A 17,611-nucleotide genomic window follows, 5' to 3' on the forward strand; every position below is an offset into this window, starting at 1 on the left:
AGAATGTCATGGCTTTTAACTATAATACTTTAAATCTAAGATCAGTGGCAACCTTAATAGGGAAGATCTTAATATCCATTTCTTCTAGGAGAATGTCAACTAAATAAACATATATAATAGATAAATACATGTTTCACAGATTCTCCTATTTCCTTTCCCAAATCTTAACCCACTCTCCTGCTGCCCTCTCCCCTTCCAAAAAAAGACGACAGATTAAAGGAAAAGTGCATTTCTTGCCCATTGGCCTTCTCCTCTCATTCCACTGCTCAGGACCAAAATCTTGGATACTTTCTCATACCTACGTTCAATTCAGGATCTATGATTACTCTCACGATCTTCACTGCTATTGTCTCTTGAAGCCACAATGAGCTTTCGCCTGAAATACAGCAAATTGTCTTCTAATTGGTTTCTCTACTTCGAAATTTGATTCTCCACAATCTATTTCCAAATCAGCCAGAGTGTTATGGACTGAACTGCGTCTCTCTAAAATTAATATGTTTAAGCTCTAACCTCCAATGTAGACACAACCTTTGAGACAGTCAGAGACAGAGCCTTTATAGAGGTAGTTAACATTATGTAAATACGGTCATAAGGTTAGGGCACTAATCTGATAGGCCTCTCTCCTTATAATAAGCAACAGGGGAGAACTCAGTCTCCACCATGTGAGAGCACAGCAAGTAGGGAGCCGACTTCAGGCCAGGAAGAGAGCTCTCACCAGAACCCAACCACGCTGGCACCCTCATCTTGGACTTCCAGCCTTTAGAAGTAAGAGAAAATAAATTTCTGTTGTTAAAGCCACCCAGTCTATGGTACTAGTAAGCCTAAACTGCCTAATACATAGAGTAATTCTTTTAAAAGCTAAGTTACACCATGCCATCCCTCTGTGTGGAACCCTCCATTGGCTTCTTACTCCTCTGAATATTAGTTAAGAGCCCTAAAAATCCTAGAAATTGCCTTTAGGAACCTATAAATTCTGGATTTTCTTTCCTTCTTAATCTCATTTCCTACTACTCTCCCCATCCATCACTTCCTTCAACCACACTGGCCTCCTCTCTTGTGCTTGAACCCACCAGGCGTGTTTCCATTTCAGGACCTCTGCACCAGCCGTTCCTTCTGCCAGAATCCTCTTTTCTCAGTACTGTCATGATTCACTCCTCACTTCCTTTGAGCCTTTGCTCAAAAGTTAATGACTTAATGAAAAAAATAATGCATTTGGGGCATCTATTTCTAAATGTCAGTTTAATATACTTGCAACTTTATAGTTAGATTGTATCATCCATTATAGCTTAAAGGAATACTTAAGTTATAGCTTCCTTTTATTAACAAAATGTTTGGTTTTCAATACCCTCAAGAACTATTGCAATAAATCCAAATAATATTCCAGTTCCTGATTATAATAGGAATGAGAGTCAATAAATTAGATCACCTGAAATGAGCTTATATTTTTAGTGATTTAGATGGTTTTTATTTTGTTTTTGTTTTTTTTGCAGTATGTGGGCCTCTCACTGTTGTGGCCTCTCCCGTTGCGGAGGCTCCGGATGCGCAGGCTCAGCGGCCATGGCTCACGGGCCCAGCCGCTCCGCGGCATGTGGGATCTTCCGGGACCGGGGCACGAACCTGTGTCCCCTGCATCGGCAGGCGGACTCTCAACCACTGCGCCACCAGGGAAGCCCTAGATGAGTTTTCTCAGCAGGTATTTGGTAAGTACCCACTATGAAAGGTTGACTGGCCACTGCGGATCAAAAATAAAATAGTCCCTACTTCGAGCAGCTTACAGATTAGTAGCAACCAATTCATGTTAAAATAATAATTGGTTTTAACACAAAGCAAAATTTAAATACAATTCTTTGGTAGTTTTTAATTTATTTCCCTTTTTAAATTAGATCCAAGTAAAAGTATATTCCTCTTTTTGTAAATTATTCTCATTAAACAAATTATATATCAACTAGCATAGAGATATATGTGTAATTATTTTCCCCAAAATTAGCACTAGTCATCTATAAGTGATGCTTGCATCATTTAAAAAATAAGCATGGGGCTCCCCTGGTGGCGCAGTGGTTGAGAGTACGCCTGCCGATGCAGGTGACGCGGGTTCGTGCCCCGGTCCGGGAAGATCCCACATGCCGCGGAGCGCCTGGGCCCGTGAGCCATGGCCGCTGAGCCTGCGCGTCCGGAGCCTTGCTCCGCAACGGGAGAGGCCACAACGGTGAGACGCCCGCGTACCGCCAAAAAAAAAAAAAAAAAAGCATGTATCACAACATGTTAGAACAGTATTTTCAATAACAGGACTCGACCCCAAGAACTAAAATAGAAAAGTGATGTGATATCCATAAATGAAACCAGTAAATTTAGCCAAGGGCCAGAGGTTTCGGTGCAGAGCACTCCTACAGGGTTTCTGGCAAAAAGTTTGCCCTGGTTCTAACAGGCAGCATCTCCCATTTAAAAGTCTCACTCCTCCCCGACACATCCGTGGAAAACCTATTGGCGCGCGAGCTCTTCCTTTCAGCAACAACCTCTTCGGTTCAAGATAAACTAAGTTGCAGAAGCTACCTGATTGGCTAAGAAATAATGACGTAAGATTTCTCAAGCCCACTGAGAATCGTCCTCCCCTAGCCTGCCTCAGATTCCGCTTTCCGATTGGTTATTACGGCAAGAAGGCGGGGCCAACTGCTGAAGTTGACCTCTGGGTCGGGAACCCCAGCAAACATGGCGGCGGCCAGGTGCTGGAGACTTGTGCTCCGTGGTTCAGGGCTGTCACTGCACACCGCGGCCGAGGCCGCCGTCAAGGCTCCCGAAGTGACCGGCCCAGATGTCGCGGCAGCCCCAGTCGCGCGCTACCCGCCGGTCGTAGCCTCTCTGACTGCCGACAGTAAGGCGGCACGGCAGCGGCGAGTGGAGCGATGGCAGGCCACGGTGCACGCGGCCAAGTCGGTAGACGAGAAGCTGCGAATCCTCACCAAGATGCAGTTCATGAAGTACGTAGTTTACCCGCAGACCTTCGCCCTGAACGCCGACCGCTGGTACCAGAGCTTTACCAAGACGGTGTTCCTATCGGGTCTGCCGCCGCCGCCGCCTGCCAGGCCCGATACCGAGCCCGCGCCGGCTCTGGACGTAGTGGCCCTGCGCGACGCCGCCTGTGATTGCCTACTGCAGGAGCACTTCTTTCTGCGGCGCAAGAAGCGTGTGCCTCTTTACCTGGAACGTGAGGCCATCACCTCGCCTTTCTTGGACCAGCTGGTTGCCTCCCTCACGGGCCTGCTCAGCGCTCGCAATCCGGCCCTGGCTAACGCCGCCCTCGGTGAGCCTCGGGCCCGCCACTCCGGGCGGGGGAGGTGGGGATGGTAGGGGACCTCTCTGCGCCAGATTTGCCCCCTTTTTCTTTCTTTCTGCTTGGTCAGTTTTTTTTCTCAGTCCTTTCGCTCCTGGCTGGCGACAGCGTCCGGAGACTGGGTTCTCGTGCATGTGCTGCCACCTACTCACTGTACAACCCTAGGCTAAGTAGCCTGAGCCCTCCAGGACTGCTTTGTGAAGGTCCAGACAAGTGTTGGTTAAGAAAAGGGGCTCCTGGAGAGCGGGACAGGCCTGGGGTTGCCTTTTAGCTCTTCCATCAAAAAGTTACTGACCTTATGTTAGTTTATAAACCGATTTTGACCTAGTTTTTCTCATTTTCAAGATGAGAATACGATAATAGTACTACTTGGTCATAGATAGAACTGTTAAGATTAAAGGCGATATTGATTAAAATACGTAACGTGTATTCGGTACTCTCTATGTACCTGGCCCTGTTCTAAATTTTATATGTGCCAAATTTAATCCTCACAGTAACTTTACAGTAGGCAGCATTGTTTTATAAATGAAAAAACAAACAGATCCAAGGTACAGAAACGTAAAATGTATCTAGTTAAAGAGGCTACAGCTGGTAGATTTGGAGGACGGGCTTCAAACCCAGCCATTCTGGGTTCTCAGTAAACAATCAGCAACTTCTGTTTTACTGTTAACATGCAGGCATGAAAAATAATTAATGGATAGACAGTTTTAAAAATCAGTGTTTCTGACGTGTTCATCATTTTATATCAGCCACCCAGTAGGTATCTTAATAAATATCTATTGAATTAACGTTACTGTGACTGTAGGTATGTGCTCAACTGAGTCTTGTAGTGTTCTTGTTTCTTTCATCCCAGTTGGGAATGAAGTGGTCTTGAGACAAGTGTCACAGACTTTGCTCATGATTGATGGCCTGGGAAAGTTGACAATCTCGTCAAAACCCAGGTTCCTCTTCTGTATAATGGAGATAACAACTATACATACCTTTGAGAGTTATTGTGAAGATTGAATTAGTAATTCATAAGACAGCTCTGACTCTTAATAAACTTTTTATTTCTGGTGAATGATGCTGCTGTTAGTTTTATTTTATGTTTGTCCTTAACTGAGAAACCTCTTTGGTTACAGTGCTTAGTGTAGTGTGGCACAAGTAGACAATAAAGGTTTGAGCGTTATTTTAAAGTTGTGATTGTTTAAGTTAAATTATTACATAATCCAGACGCTATATCTTACATCAAAGAGTAATTTTTGATGTATTTTCAGCTAGCACAGTCATTCTTGAGTTCTGTATTGCAGAGTTTGGTGTGCTTACAATAACTAAATTCATCTAAATTATCATATAAAAAATTTTTGAATATCTTTTGATAGACTGTAAACGCCCAGTTCACTTCTACTGGTTGCGTGGTGAAGAAATTATTTCTCATGGTCATCGGAAAGGTCGAGTTGATGCTTTGAGATACCAAATAAATGATAAACCACACAACCAGATTCGAATATCCAAACAACTACCTGAGGTAAAGATTTATTGCATATGTTTCTGTTGACAGTTGAGGAGGAAGTGTTATAGCAGGCTAGGTAATGGGCTACGTAGGATAAAAAGTTTTGGATAGAACCCTTTTCTTTCAAGTGTATTTGGAATATATCTCAGCTATAATTCTTTTTCAGCTTTTTAACTTGCTATAGTATATATATTTTGCAGAGGTCAAATAATCGTTTTAAGTGGGGTTAAGTCCTCAGTTTTTAGGACCATACAAATCTTTTTTTTTTAATGAAAATACTGATAATAGTTTATGATTGTAATTTACGGTAAAGTACCCTACCTAATTATAAATCAAGGCATTTTTACAGCTATAAGCTGGTCATCTTATGTGTATACACTTCTTTTGGAGAAAACAAGTGTGTTTTGAGTATCATCTGTATGTCCATGTCAGTGGTTGGCACATTTCTTCTGCAGAGGTCCAGATAGTAAATATTTTAGGCCTTGAGCGTCATAAGTCTCTGTTGCATTCTCAGTTCTTAACATGTAACAGCAGCCGTGTACCATAGGTAAATGAATTTGCATGACTGTGTTCCAATAAAACTTTAGAAAAACAGGTGGCTGGCTGGATTTGGCCCATCACTAGATGGTAGTGTTAAATCATTTTGTAAAATCATCTCATTTTTAAGATTTTTAAATCTATTAAGAATGTGACTAAAACATATGCTAGTGTTGCTGTGAATTCACTTATGACTTTTTCTTTAAGTTTGTGCCGCTGGATTATTCTGTACCTGTAGAAATCCCAGTTATGAATTGTAAGCCAGACAAACTTCCATTATTCAAACGGCAATATGAAAATACCATATTTATTGGTAAGTTTCGTCTTTTAATACATGAGTTCAAAGTGTCCTGTGCAAATTTGCATAATTAATTCTTTTATTTATTTATTTATTTTGCGGTACGCGGGCCTCTCACTGTTGTGGCCTCTCCCGCTGCGGAGCACAGGCTCCGGACGCGCAGGCTCAGCGGCCACGGCTCACGAGCCTAGCCGCTCCGCAGCATGTGGGATCTTCTGGGACTGGGGCACGAACCCGTGTCCCCTGCATCGGCAGGCGGACTCTCAACCACTGCGCCACCAGGGAAGCCCCATAATTAATTCTTGATGACCAAGAGGTTCAGATAGTCTATAAGCAATGTAATTCATCTCAGGTTGCAGTTCGCATGAAAATTGGAAAGAAAATATTCTTTCAGCTTGCCATTTAAAATTTTACTTGTTTCTACTGAATTAACAGTATTTAACAAATAGTTATGTTTATTAGGCTTTGTTGATTTATTATTTATATAGAAAAGTAATTTGTGTTTTTTCAAAAGTAAACAGGTAAGAACTGGATTTGAGGTAGTGATTGGCTTTTTTTTTAACAAAAGCCTCCCATTTGTGCCACACACTGATAACCATCAGGAATATAAAAATTAATAAGGCCTGATCTCTGTGCTCATGCAGCTTATACTTTGGCTGTTTTTTCTTTGTTTATTAATTCCTAGCTGATTGAGGAAGATTTTTAAGAAAGCAGCTTCTGCTGGTCCTCCAGAACTGTTTTATCAGTCCCTTCTCAGTCACTGTGGTCTTAGAGAGTGAATTATGGGGAACTTTTGGTTGAAAGACTTTACCACTAAAACCAAGAATTTCAGCATTATAAAGGAAGTTTTTAAAGTCATGAAGCGTTTGTATCCTTTGGTGATTATGACCAGCAGAATAACAAAACTCCTAGTGATGACCGAGGAGTTTGAGAAAACTGAAATAATAGGGAATTTTAAATAAATTTTACATATATTCTTTTGACTTATGCTATATCATAGTGAGCCGATGATAGCTAGCAGATTGTACTTTCAGATGAAATTTATTGTAATCAATAAAATAAATAAGCCAAGCTTTCCGTTTGTGTATTTTGAATGCTGATCACATAATGAGTAGAGGAGACAGATAGCCTTGAACCAAATACTGAGGACATGTGCTGCAGATATTCTACTTGTGTATTTCATCTGAAATGTTTTTATTTTGCTCTTCAGGCACAAAGACAGCAGATCCACACTGTTATGGACATACCCAGTTTCATCTGCTACCTGACAAATTAAAAAGGGAAAGGCTCTTGAAACAAAACTGTGCTGATCAGATAGAAGTTGTTTTTAGAGCTAATGCTATTGCAAGCCTTTTTGCTTGGACCGGAGCACAGGCTATGTATCAAGGTAAAACTAGTTTTATGGCATTATAGTTATTGGAAGACATTTTAAGAATTTAATAGATCAGATTGTTTTCCTTGGGTTAAAATGTAGGCTGAATCTTCACATTTTGAAAACTTTTGCATTGGCACAAAATGCAGTTGTTTTAAAGTCCATAATTAAATATTTTACATTTGTAGTTGGTAAGTGGCACTTTGGTAGTTACTCTCATCTTTTACTTTGACCATTTTTGTGTGAATGTATTTTTTTCTGATGATGTTCTCAAGCATTTCAAAGACCACCTGAGTCAGCTCTGTAGATGACAGCAGCTTTCTGAAACTAGAAAATGAAATGTTTTCATGGATTAAATTTTAGATTAAATCACAGTTATGACATATAACTTCTTTGAAGGCCATATCTAGGGTGTGAGTTAGGAGACTGTTCATTCAGTTAATGGCTTATGGTTTTTACATACCAGGTGCTGTTGGCCTTGGAGATACAGTGTTGAGTGAGAGAGACAGATCCTGCTCTCCTGGAGCTTATGTTATAGTAAGGAGAGTAAAATATAATAAACATGTAGTATTTTTAGCTAGTGGTGTTACTCTGGAGAGACTATACTAGATGAGGGGTAGAATGATGCATAGGTTGCAGGTATAAATGAGGCGTGGGGCAGAATCTATTTAAACAGAGTTAATTCAGGGGAGGTCTCTAAAAAAATGACATCTGAACAGAGACCTGAATGGTGAGGAGCTGCCTTTGCACAAACCTGGGAGAAGGACACTTCTAGGCAAGAGGAATGGCAAGTAACTCTGAGCTAGGAACGGACTTGAAGTGTTGAAGGAACAGCATGAAGGCTGATGAAGAAAGGGAGGGGGAGAATGGAAAGCGATAGCAGGTGAGAGAGGAAGCTGGAGGCATGCCATGGAGGACTTTTAGAGCCAGCCCATTGTGAAGCATTTGGATTTTGTTACAATACAATATATACCTAGATTACTCCTATATAAGCATCCGTGAGGAATTTAATACAGATTTAATTGCTGCCAGCCTCACCTTTTTCCTTTATATATATATATATATATATATGTACACATATATGTATACACACATGTATATATATATATATATATTTTAACCTTACACTCACAATTGTTGACTTACGTTTTTGTAATAGAAATAAATGGATAAAGTAGGAATAGGAGTAGACAGAATCAGAAAAAGTAGAAGGAAACTTTCTTGAAGATACTAGAATGGCATTGTTCATTCATAAAAGATATTCTTTTCACAGTATAATTCTATATTTTAACAATACTGTTTATTGGCTATCTTCATTAAAGCTGATATAAAATATGTGTGGCAAAATTTATAAGTTACTCCTTGGCCCTGGCAGTTGGATTTAAAAGTATTAAAGCCAGTTAGCCTGGAACAAGAAGCAGCCAGAAAACTTGAGTTGTAAAGGTATTAAGATACCCTGGAACCTTATGATGACGTAAAATACACTAGGCAAAATGAAAGCAACTCATAAAATCAATTTTGAATTATAAATTAAGACACAGAATTCATCTAATTACATGGTTGAAGTTCTTAGAAAGTCAAGTTTTTTTCTGAAGGGCGTTTTTTTGGGTAGATTTGGTGAAGTAAATGGCCGTAATGGTTATTGGGTGTTAGATGCTGCTGGTATAAGGAAAATTTGAACATATTTGAGGTTGTGAGTAATCATGTGGTTAGTACCAGATGTAGGAGAGATCTGCATAGATAGAGCTTGCTGCTCTTCTTAGATGAAGTGAGTTAAGGTTGAAAGCTGATGAAGTCCAAAGTTGTTGAAAAGGTGTATCCTGAACTTTGGGGATAGTAGAGGGAAGGAAATAGTTCTTGATGCAGAAATGGAATATAGGATTAGAATGGAGAAGATAGGGAAAACTTCGATATCTTTAGGAATTTGGTAGGTAAAATATATAGGTTTTAGGAGTTATTTTATATCCTCCAATGTGTGTGTTTTGTTTTGGTAAAATATATTCTGTATGTAAGTTTCAGCATAACTTTCTTCTACAGGATTCTGGAGTGAAGCAGACGTTACTCGACCTTTTGTCTCCCAGGGTGTGATCACAGATGGAAAATACTTCTCCTTTTTCTGCTACCAGTTAAACACTTTGGCGCTGACTGCACAAGCTGATCAAAATAACCCTCGTAAAAACATATGTTGGGGGACACAAAGTAAGCCTCTTTATGAAACAATCGAAGATAATAATGTGAAAGGTTTTAATGATGATGTTTTACTTCAGATAGTTCACTTCCTACTGAATGGACCAAAAGAAGACAAATCACAGCTGTTGGTAAACTAAGAAAAAACATTTGATTTGAGACTTTGGGAATACTTAAATTTCACTGAAGGAACAATAAAAGGAATTTTAATAATGAGACTTCTGTCAAATATTAAATGTACTGATTTTCAGGCAAACATTTCTTATGTTAACCTCTGATTAGACCTTTCATTTGGCTCAAAATACATCACTAAAGGATTTAATTTTAGATATAGTATGTCGATTAAAAATAATTTTACTTATATGTGACTAACTGATGAGACTAATTGAGCAATCATCAATACCTGGTATTAACTGTGTGTGTAAGCTCATACTACTTGCTGCATACCACTCACTGCATGACAGGCCAGTAATTTGAGAGACAAGGTGTTGGCGTAAGGAAAAATGATGTTATTTGGAAAGCCAGTGAGCCAAGATGGCGGACTAACATCCTGAAGAATTATTTTAATTCAGGGTAGAATTCTAGCTTCTTTTATGCTAGGGAAGGGGGAAGCAGGGTGCCTGATAAGCTTGTGGACAGTCTCCTGACTGGTTGGTAATGAGATAACCAGGTGGTATTTTGGGAGTCAACATTAATCAGCCTTCTGGTTCCAACCTGGCTGGGGTGTATGTGCTTGTGGTCAGCATGTAGTTAACTTTTTCTACGTGGTGAGAATTTTACTATCTATAAAACAACTGAAGTGTATGGCTCAGAATATTATCTATAGCCCTCAAGGAGGAACTAAAGGTCTTTGACGCTGTTTTGTGGCTAAACTATTATTTTGTCTTGCTTGACTATTTTCCTTTGTTTCTGCATTGTCTCATTTCTCTGACTAAATTTGCTGTTTGGAACTCAGGGAAGGCCTTGGAGGCTGAAGCTTTTCTACAAACAAGAGGCAGGGGATATGGGGGTTCTGTACCCTGGAAGGCCCTGCAGGTCCTGCTCAGTTTTCTATGGTTTTAAAAGTAATATAAAGACAATTCAGTGCTTGAGAATATTTAGATGTTTTGTTATATTTTTTCTTTTTTTTTTTTTATAATAATATCGTATAGAGTTTCAAAACCCTACACAAACCCCTTCAAAACATGAACAGTATTTTGCACATATAGGAAACTGGCACAGAGGAGTTAAAATGACTTTAATAAGTTTTCACAGATGATTAATGATATAACTAATGAATTCTATGCAACTTAGTTTCCTTAGAGCTTAGAAGTAACATTAATATAGTTCTGCTAGTTTCATTTGTTCTATCCCAAAGATTGGTAAACTAGGTTTGATATGTTTGAAAATCAATTGTCGGTAAAATTGTTAATCTTGTTGAGAATTAAGGTTCATTCAAACTATTTTTAGTGAGAAAAAACAATTACCTTTGTTATTGTTGTTGTTGTTTGGCCGTGCTCTGCGGCATGAGGGATTTTAGTTCCCTGACCAGGGATCGAACCTGTATTCAGTGGAAGCACCGGACCACCAGGCAATTCCCCTAATTACCTTTATATAACCATGCTAACACTTACGATTTTATATAACCTCCTGTTGTAGATATCTAAAATAATCCATTATTTACTGTAGTTAATGACAAATGCTGTTTTTTCTTTCTTCCTTCTTCTTTCCCTCCCTTCTTCCCGCTCTTTCAAAACAGAGGTCACAGTTATATGGAATAGATGCCTCAGCTAGAAGGGATTATTTACTACAAATGATTGCTAAACTGAAGGAATATGATTTGAAAGTTGTAATTCAGTTCAGGCAAGTGCCTCCTTTACAAGGCATTGTGCTAAGTGTTCCATCTTTACTTTCATTTTTTGCAGAATGCCATGTAATTTCACTCCACCATTCTTTTATTTAAGCTGTTTCCAAAGCTTGGAATACTGTTTTCTACCCCTGGTCCTGTTTATTCCAACCTGTCTGTTGCATTCTCACTCATCCTTCATAGAAAAATGCAGGTATAGAGGGAACAACCATATCAAGCTCCAAATAAAATATCTCTTAATCTTCACTCTTTAACTAATTGAACCTTGTGCAATTTGAGTTACCATCCTTGACTTCTGCCTCCATAAAACAAAATAATTTCACAAACTTGTCTAAGGATGAAATGAGCTAGTGTATGTGAAAGTGCTTTTAAAATATTATGTAATTAAAATATCGAGGGTTCAGTTGAAATACTTTTCTTTTCCTAAACAGATTGTAATTGATTGTCCCATCCTTTGAATACTTCTTCCTCTATGGTAGCACCTGTTTCATTGTTTCACAGCAATTTTTCTCATTACAATGGTGGACAACACACACATCAGACATACACACCTGTATGTACATGTTAGGACTTCATACAGCACTTACTATATTCTAGAGCATGGTCTAGATATTTTACCGATATTAGCTCACTTAATCATCACAACCATTTTGTGAGCTAGGGACTGTTATTCTCATTTTGCTGGTAAGTTAACAGGCACAGAGAGCCCAACAGCTTATTGCAGGTCACACAGCTAGAAAGTGGCAGGATTAGAATTTGAGCCCAGGTGGTCTGACTCCAGAGCCTATGGTAGATATTCCCCAGTAATACACTATAGATGTAGTCAGTGCTACAGCAGTGTATCAGTGGTATAAATTTAGATAAAGGAAATGTTAATACTGACTGATATGAATCATAGGAATGTGCCTTGGAGCAAGTAGCATTTGAATTGGTTCTTGATAGACAGCATTTTCCAAAAACAGGAGAGTAAGTGGATAGATCTGTGAATGAAGGTGAAAAGTTCAAGATTTACCTGGGAAGTAGGTGGTAACTTGCTTTACCCAAGTAGGGTGTAGTCTAAAAGCATTTCGAGAAAAAATTTATTTACTAAGAAACAAAATCTAATTGGTGTCCCATCCACATATAACACTGAACATCAGGAAACAGTATAACAATGTTTAGACTTCTGGGGGAAACATTACATCAGAAGAAATCTGAATTAGTCAAGATAAAGATAGGTTAGGACAATTGAAAAAAATGTTAGAACACCCAAGTCTCTTACCAGTTCATCAGAAATGTATTTCAGTTGATTAGCACATGATTTAATAGAGGAACCAATGAATGGAGGAATCAAAATGAATAAATGTAATGAGTACACAAAGTTGTATCAGGCAAAAGTAGGCATAAAGCAGGGTTAGTACCTATAATTTCAAATAATTCAAGGCAAGAAAAGAAATCTAGTGTTAAAAGGTCATTTTATGTTATAAACTGTAATCAGTGTACAAAATGTTAATCTTAGTTTGAGAAGTTGGAGTAACTAAAAATGAGGAATAATGAGTAAAGGTGACTTAATAAAATTTGGTATCTTACAAACAGAATATATCTTTTAAAATGTGATAGAACATGTATACAAGATCATTTATTAGACCACAGAAAGTGTCAGGAAATTATTAAAAGTGGGAATCATATAGGTCGTGAACTCTATCCACACCGCAGTATACCCAGAAATTGTTAGTATAGTTTTAAACCAGGAACACCTAATCATTTGAAAGTGAAAGTATATTCCTCAGTGGTTATTGCCTGGACAGAATTTTCAATATAAAAATCAAACACTCCCAGAGCTATATCACAATCTAAAAGTGAGAGCTAGTTATCTTACTTGCCTTTTCATTTTTGTCAGATGTATTTTTATATGATCTGGACAGTTCTTCCTTTCCTATGCTTTGAGCAGGAAAGCATTGTATTAGTGTAAGTAAAACTTTAGACTAAAATACAAATCCTGCCTATAAAAGCTAGTGGAATATAGCCAAAATTATTCTGAATACATTTACTCCTAAGGATGCATGAAGGTGCTGTAGGAGAGAATCACTGAATAAACAATCTCTTCCTTTTGCAGTTGTCAACTAACTTTGCTTTAATACTTTTTGTTTTTGTATTAAAACACATGGAGTAGAATGGGAAAAGCCACATGTATTTTAAAAGATAAAACATGAAGTTCAGAGAAATTTTCACTAATCTCAGAACTCAGGAAGAGCATCATATCTTGCTTTTTGCAGTCTTACATTTGATTTGATGCCTGTTTACTAATATACTTAGTGGCAAATTTATAATGTTACGTGTTTATGTAAAGCAAGAAAATAAAATCTGTGTTTGCTAGAAGAGTTTAAAAAAACTAAAGAAAATCAGAAGAAGAAAATATAAATGTAGAAGACTGAATTGGAAGAGAAAGCAGACTTGACAAGTAGATGCACTAACTGGTTCTTTATCCTAGCCCCTCCCATATCAGTAAAAGAGTTAATATTCTAGTAAATCTAATCAAGAGGAAAAAAGAAAACATTTAGAATTGGAAAAGGGGAAGTAATATACTTGGTGGAGGCTCTAGATAGATAGGAAAATGCTATGTATAACAAATTTGGACATTTTCTGCTGAGAAATATAAACAAAATGATAAAGATAGAAAGCTTAAATAGACCATGGAAGAAACTGAAAATATTTCTAAGATACCTTCCGACAAGGGTCCAGAGCAGCACAGTTTATCAGCGACTTCTTTAAAATTTCCATGAAACAAAACTAAAGTTTGGAGTGCTACCCAATTCATCTTATTAACTCATCCTAATTTTTAAAATCTCTAAAAACATACAGGTTAAATGCACATTTGTATATAAATGCAGAAATTCCAAATGAAATGCCACATACCAACTTCAACAGTAATTAAAAAATCCACCCTAATAGGGTAGAGTTAATCATGGAAATTCAGTACCAGATTGATGTTAGGAAATATGCTAGTAGCTAACATCAGTAGTTCAAAGGAAAAAAATAAGGCTTTTGATAAAATTCTTACTCTTGGTTAAAAAAGCAAAGAAAAAGGGGTATTAATAGAAGTATATTTTAATAAGAGTTTTATGTTAGGCTACCCCCAATTTATGTTTAATGGTGAACAATAACTGATGTTCCCACTGAACTCAGGTAAGACTGCCAGCTTTGACCTTTATGTGTGGTTTGCTGATTCATTCCAGGTGCCTAGAATCGTACAAGCAAGCACTCCAAAGTTTGTTGAATAGATGTGAATTAATGAACTTAAGGTAGTCAGTCTTTCTAGTTTGAAATCAGGTATATCTCCTCATTTATGTGCACTTTTCATATCTCAGCAAAGTTACAGTTTTCTTTATGAAGATTTGCATGCCTAGATTTTTCTGTAATTGTGAGTTAATTTTTTTCATTTCAGTTATTTTTTATAGCTTCAAAAAAGGGCTTTGTAATAGCTGTTGTTGACTGCTATATATTTATTTTGTAAAAGGCCGTTTAATTAGCTCATTAAATCAGGAATTTTTTAGTTGAGTCTCATGAGGTATATAGCTCCAGTCTGTCTTGGGTTCCTCTGAAACTGCTTATCAGCACAGCTAATCATCAACCTCCATGTAGTAAAATCATTGGACAGTCTCTGACTACTTCACTCAGTACATTTGTCACATTTGGCGTAGATGACCACCCCTTCATTCTTGAAGTGGTGTCTTTTATTGCCTTCAATGAAACATACTCCATTTTCCTCCTATCTCTTTGACCATTCTTTCACATCCCCCTTTGCTGTTCTTCCTCTAATCTTTCTTTAAATACTGGTATACCTCAGGGTTCTGCCCTAGGCTCCATCTTTTTTTATCCACCATCTTTCCTTAGATGACCTTACCAAGTTTCATGGATTTAAATATATTTATAAGCACATTCAAAATTGCAATTCTGTTTCAATTTTGTGTTTCATGTCTGAACTGTTAACGTCACCATTGTAAATGAATAGGTCTGAGTGATTAAAATTAGGGTGATTTTTCATTAATTTTTCAGTTTCATAAATTTCCCAGAAATACATATTATTTTTATAATAAAAAATTCACTTTAAAGAACCTAGTTCTCTTTCCTGAACGGACTCCAACATGGAACCACCGTCTTATGTCAAATTGTACTCCACCATAAACAACTTTATTGTGAAATTGTATTTGGTAAAGCATTTCTTGAGTACATTTGTTATTTAAGAAAAGTTCGTTCAGTAAAATTCACGTAAGTTTCATCATACATATATTTAATTTATTCTAAATAGTTGATCCCTATAAACTGAAAACTTATTTATTAGATGCAAAGAGCTTAGATTTTTTTCTTGAGATATTTTAATAGACCAGTCAATTGCTATGCATATTGCATTTTATATTAAATTCTAGCACATTTTGGATAATGCTTAAAATAAAGCTGAGGTACGGTTAATTCACATAAAATGTAAGGCACAATAATTTTTTAATTACTCATTTACTATTATAGAAATCGGAAAAAATCGTTGCTTTGGACAGAGGCAGGAAAAAATAAGAAAAAGAAAATAAAAGGGAAAAAATTGCTACAGAGAATATTGAGAATAGAAATCAAAGACCCACGGGTGAACAACACTGACATTGGCCAATATTTGATTGGACAAGGTTGAATTTCTCATGAAAGGCCTTAGTATTCCAAAGTTTGGTAAAAAAAAATTTGTAAGACAAACAACAATAACAGTACAAAATAAAAAGCAGGGACTAATAAGACTCCACAGAGGGTGAGAATTATAGGTAATAATATTGCAAATGTACAGATGTGATCACTGTCTTGGTGTGTAATAAGCACACTGTAGACTAAAATTCAGCAATAGTTACTATCCAAATAAGCTTATCTCTTCATTAAATGTAGCTTATAAGACTATGTAACTTTAAGAGTATTCTCATAATTAGCCTGCTTTAAATAATGTTCTGGATGTCATCCTTAGAACAAAATTAAGCTCCATTTCTCAATCACATTTCTTTGTTTCTTTCCCTCTATGTAAAAATATGGAATTCTGTCTCAGGTCTTGATTACATTTTGTGTTCTTTGTCATCCTATAGAATTCTGCATTTCACTTTGGAAATTTTTGTAATTAACTTTTGACGCTTGAAATTGGCTTTTGAAACTTTTATAGTAGTTTGGACGTAAGTTTGGGGTTTAATGTGTAGGTTATATTTTTGGCTTTTTGCATCTTTAAAAGAAAGTTATGGTTATGAGATGATTTGTTTTTAAAATTATGTAAAGGAACTGCCATTGGATTTAAAACGCAAGTAATGTTCTCTAGAAATGAATTGAATTGATGGGAAGTCCAAGTTGATACATGCAAATGGGATATCACTTTTTTTTACCTTTTTAGTTTTTGGACAAAATAAATGAAGTTTTAAATTGGTGACATATAGCAAAAACTTATATATTAACCAGTTTAGAAAAGCTGAATACAGAAGAAAGTAACCATCTTTTATTTTTGTTTATTCTTTTTAATTTTTAATTAATTTATTTATTTTTAGCTATGTTGGGTCTTTGTTGCTGCACATGGGCTTTCTCTAGTTGTAGCGAGCAGGCTTTCTCTAGTTGCGGCGAGCAGGGGCTACTCTTCTTTGCAGTGTGAAGACTTCTCATTGCGGTGGCTTCTCTTGTTGTGGAGCATGCATTTTAGGTGCGTGGGCTTCAGTAGTTGTGGCACGTGGGCTTCAGTAGTTGTGGCATATGGACTTAAGTAGTTGTGGCTCGCGGGCTCAGTTGCTCCATGGCATGTGGGATCTTCCCGGACCAGGGCTTGAACCCGTGTCCCGTGCATTGGCAGGCAGATTCTTAACCACTGTGCCACCAGGGAAGCCCCCGTCTTTTATTTTTGAATAGATAACTGTGTAAATGATTTTAAACTTGGTGCTTTAATTCAAACAAACACCCTCAGAATGTTTTTATAAAAGTTGTGTATTGATATAAAGATATTCACACCTTTAGCATTTTTTAGATGTGATACATATATATATATATAAAATGGGAATTGGCATATTCATTTTTGCTATGGCCTTATGGCCTTATTCATCTTGTAGAGGTATATACTGCAGAAATATGTAACCAAATAGCGTTATAAATGAGCTACCTGTACTTTTTATCATTTTAATTCTAGGTTTGAATTGCTAGAACCTGTCATGATCTTAGGAAAATGAAAGCTTACATGATGTTTAGCCACTTGGAAAGTATTTCTCTGGGTCTTCAGTTCATGTAAAACGTGACTTTTATTTGTAAACTAACAGTACTTTTGTTATAAGCACTTTATTAGGATCTTCTGAAGCATTCCAATAAGTTTCCTCTCTTAATCAGTAATTAATCATTAATCATTAATAAAGAAGGTGGGCAGGATTTAAAGCCAGAACGTACATCAGGGATAATTTAGTTTAGCAGCTGAGTTCTGTTTATGTCATTCATCTTTACCACAGACAGTGCAGGTTTTTTGTCTTAATTGGCAACATTAAAAGGGAGAGAGGTTTTAAAACATCCAGGTTTCAAGTTCT

The 17,611-nt window shown here is 37.2% G+C and overlaps 1 protein-coding gene across 1 annotated transcript; it reads left to right on the forward strand.

Moving 5' to 3' along the window:
- Positions 1-2,580: 2,580 nt before the first annotated feature.
- Positions 2,581-15,351, forward strand: MRPS30 (mitochondrial ribosomal protein S30). Its single transcript, XM_079915679.1, has 5 exons — positions 2,581-3,298; positions 4,690-4,835; positions 5,565-5,670; positions 6,866-7,042; positions 9,065-15,351. Exons 1-5 carry the CDS (start codon positions 2,707-2,709, stop codon positions 9,352-9,354), a joined length of 1,311 nt encoding a protein of 436 aa, XP_079771805.1. The 5' UTR covers positions 2,581-2,706; the 3' UTR covers positions 9,355-15,351.
- The last annotated feature ends 2,260 nt before the right edge of the window (positions 15,352-17,611 follow it).

The sequence above is a fragment of the Stenella coeruleoalba genome (assembly GCF_951394435.1).
Source record: "Stenella coeruleoalba genome assembly, chromosome: 3".
Lineage (NCBI taxonomy): Eukaryota > Metazoa > Chordata > Mammalia > Artiodactyla > Delphinidae > Stenella > Stenella coeruleoalba.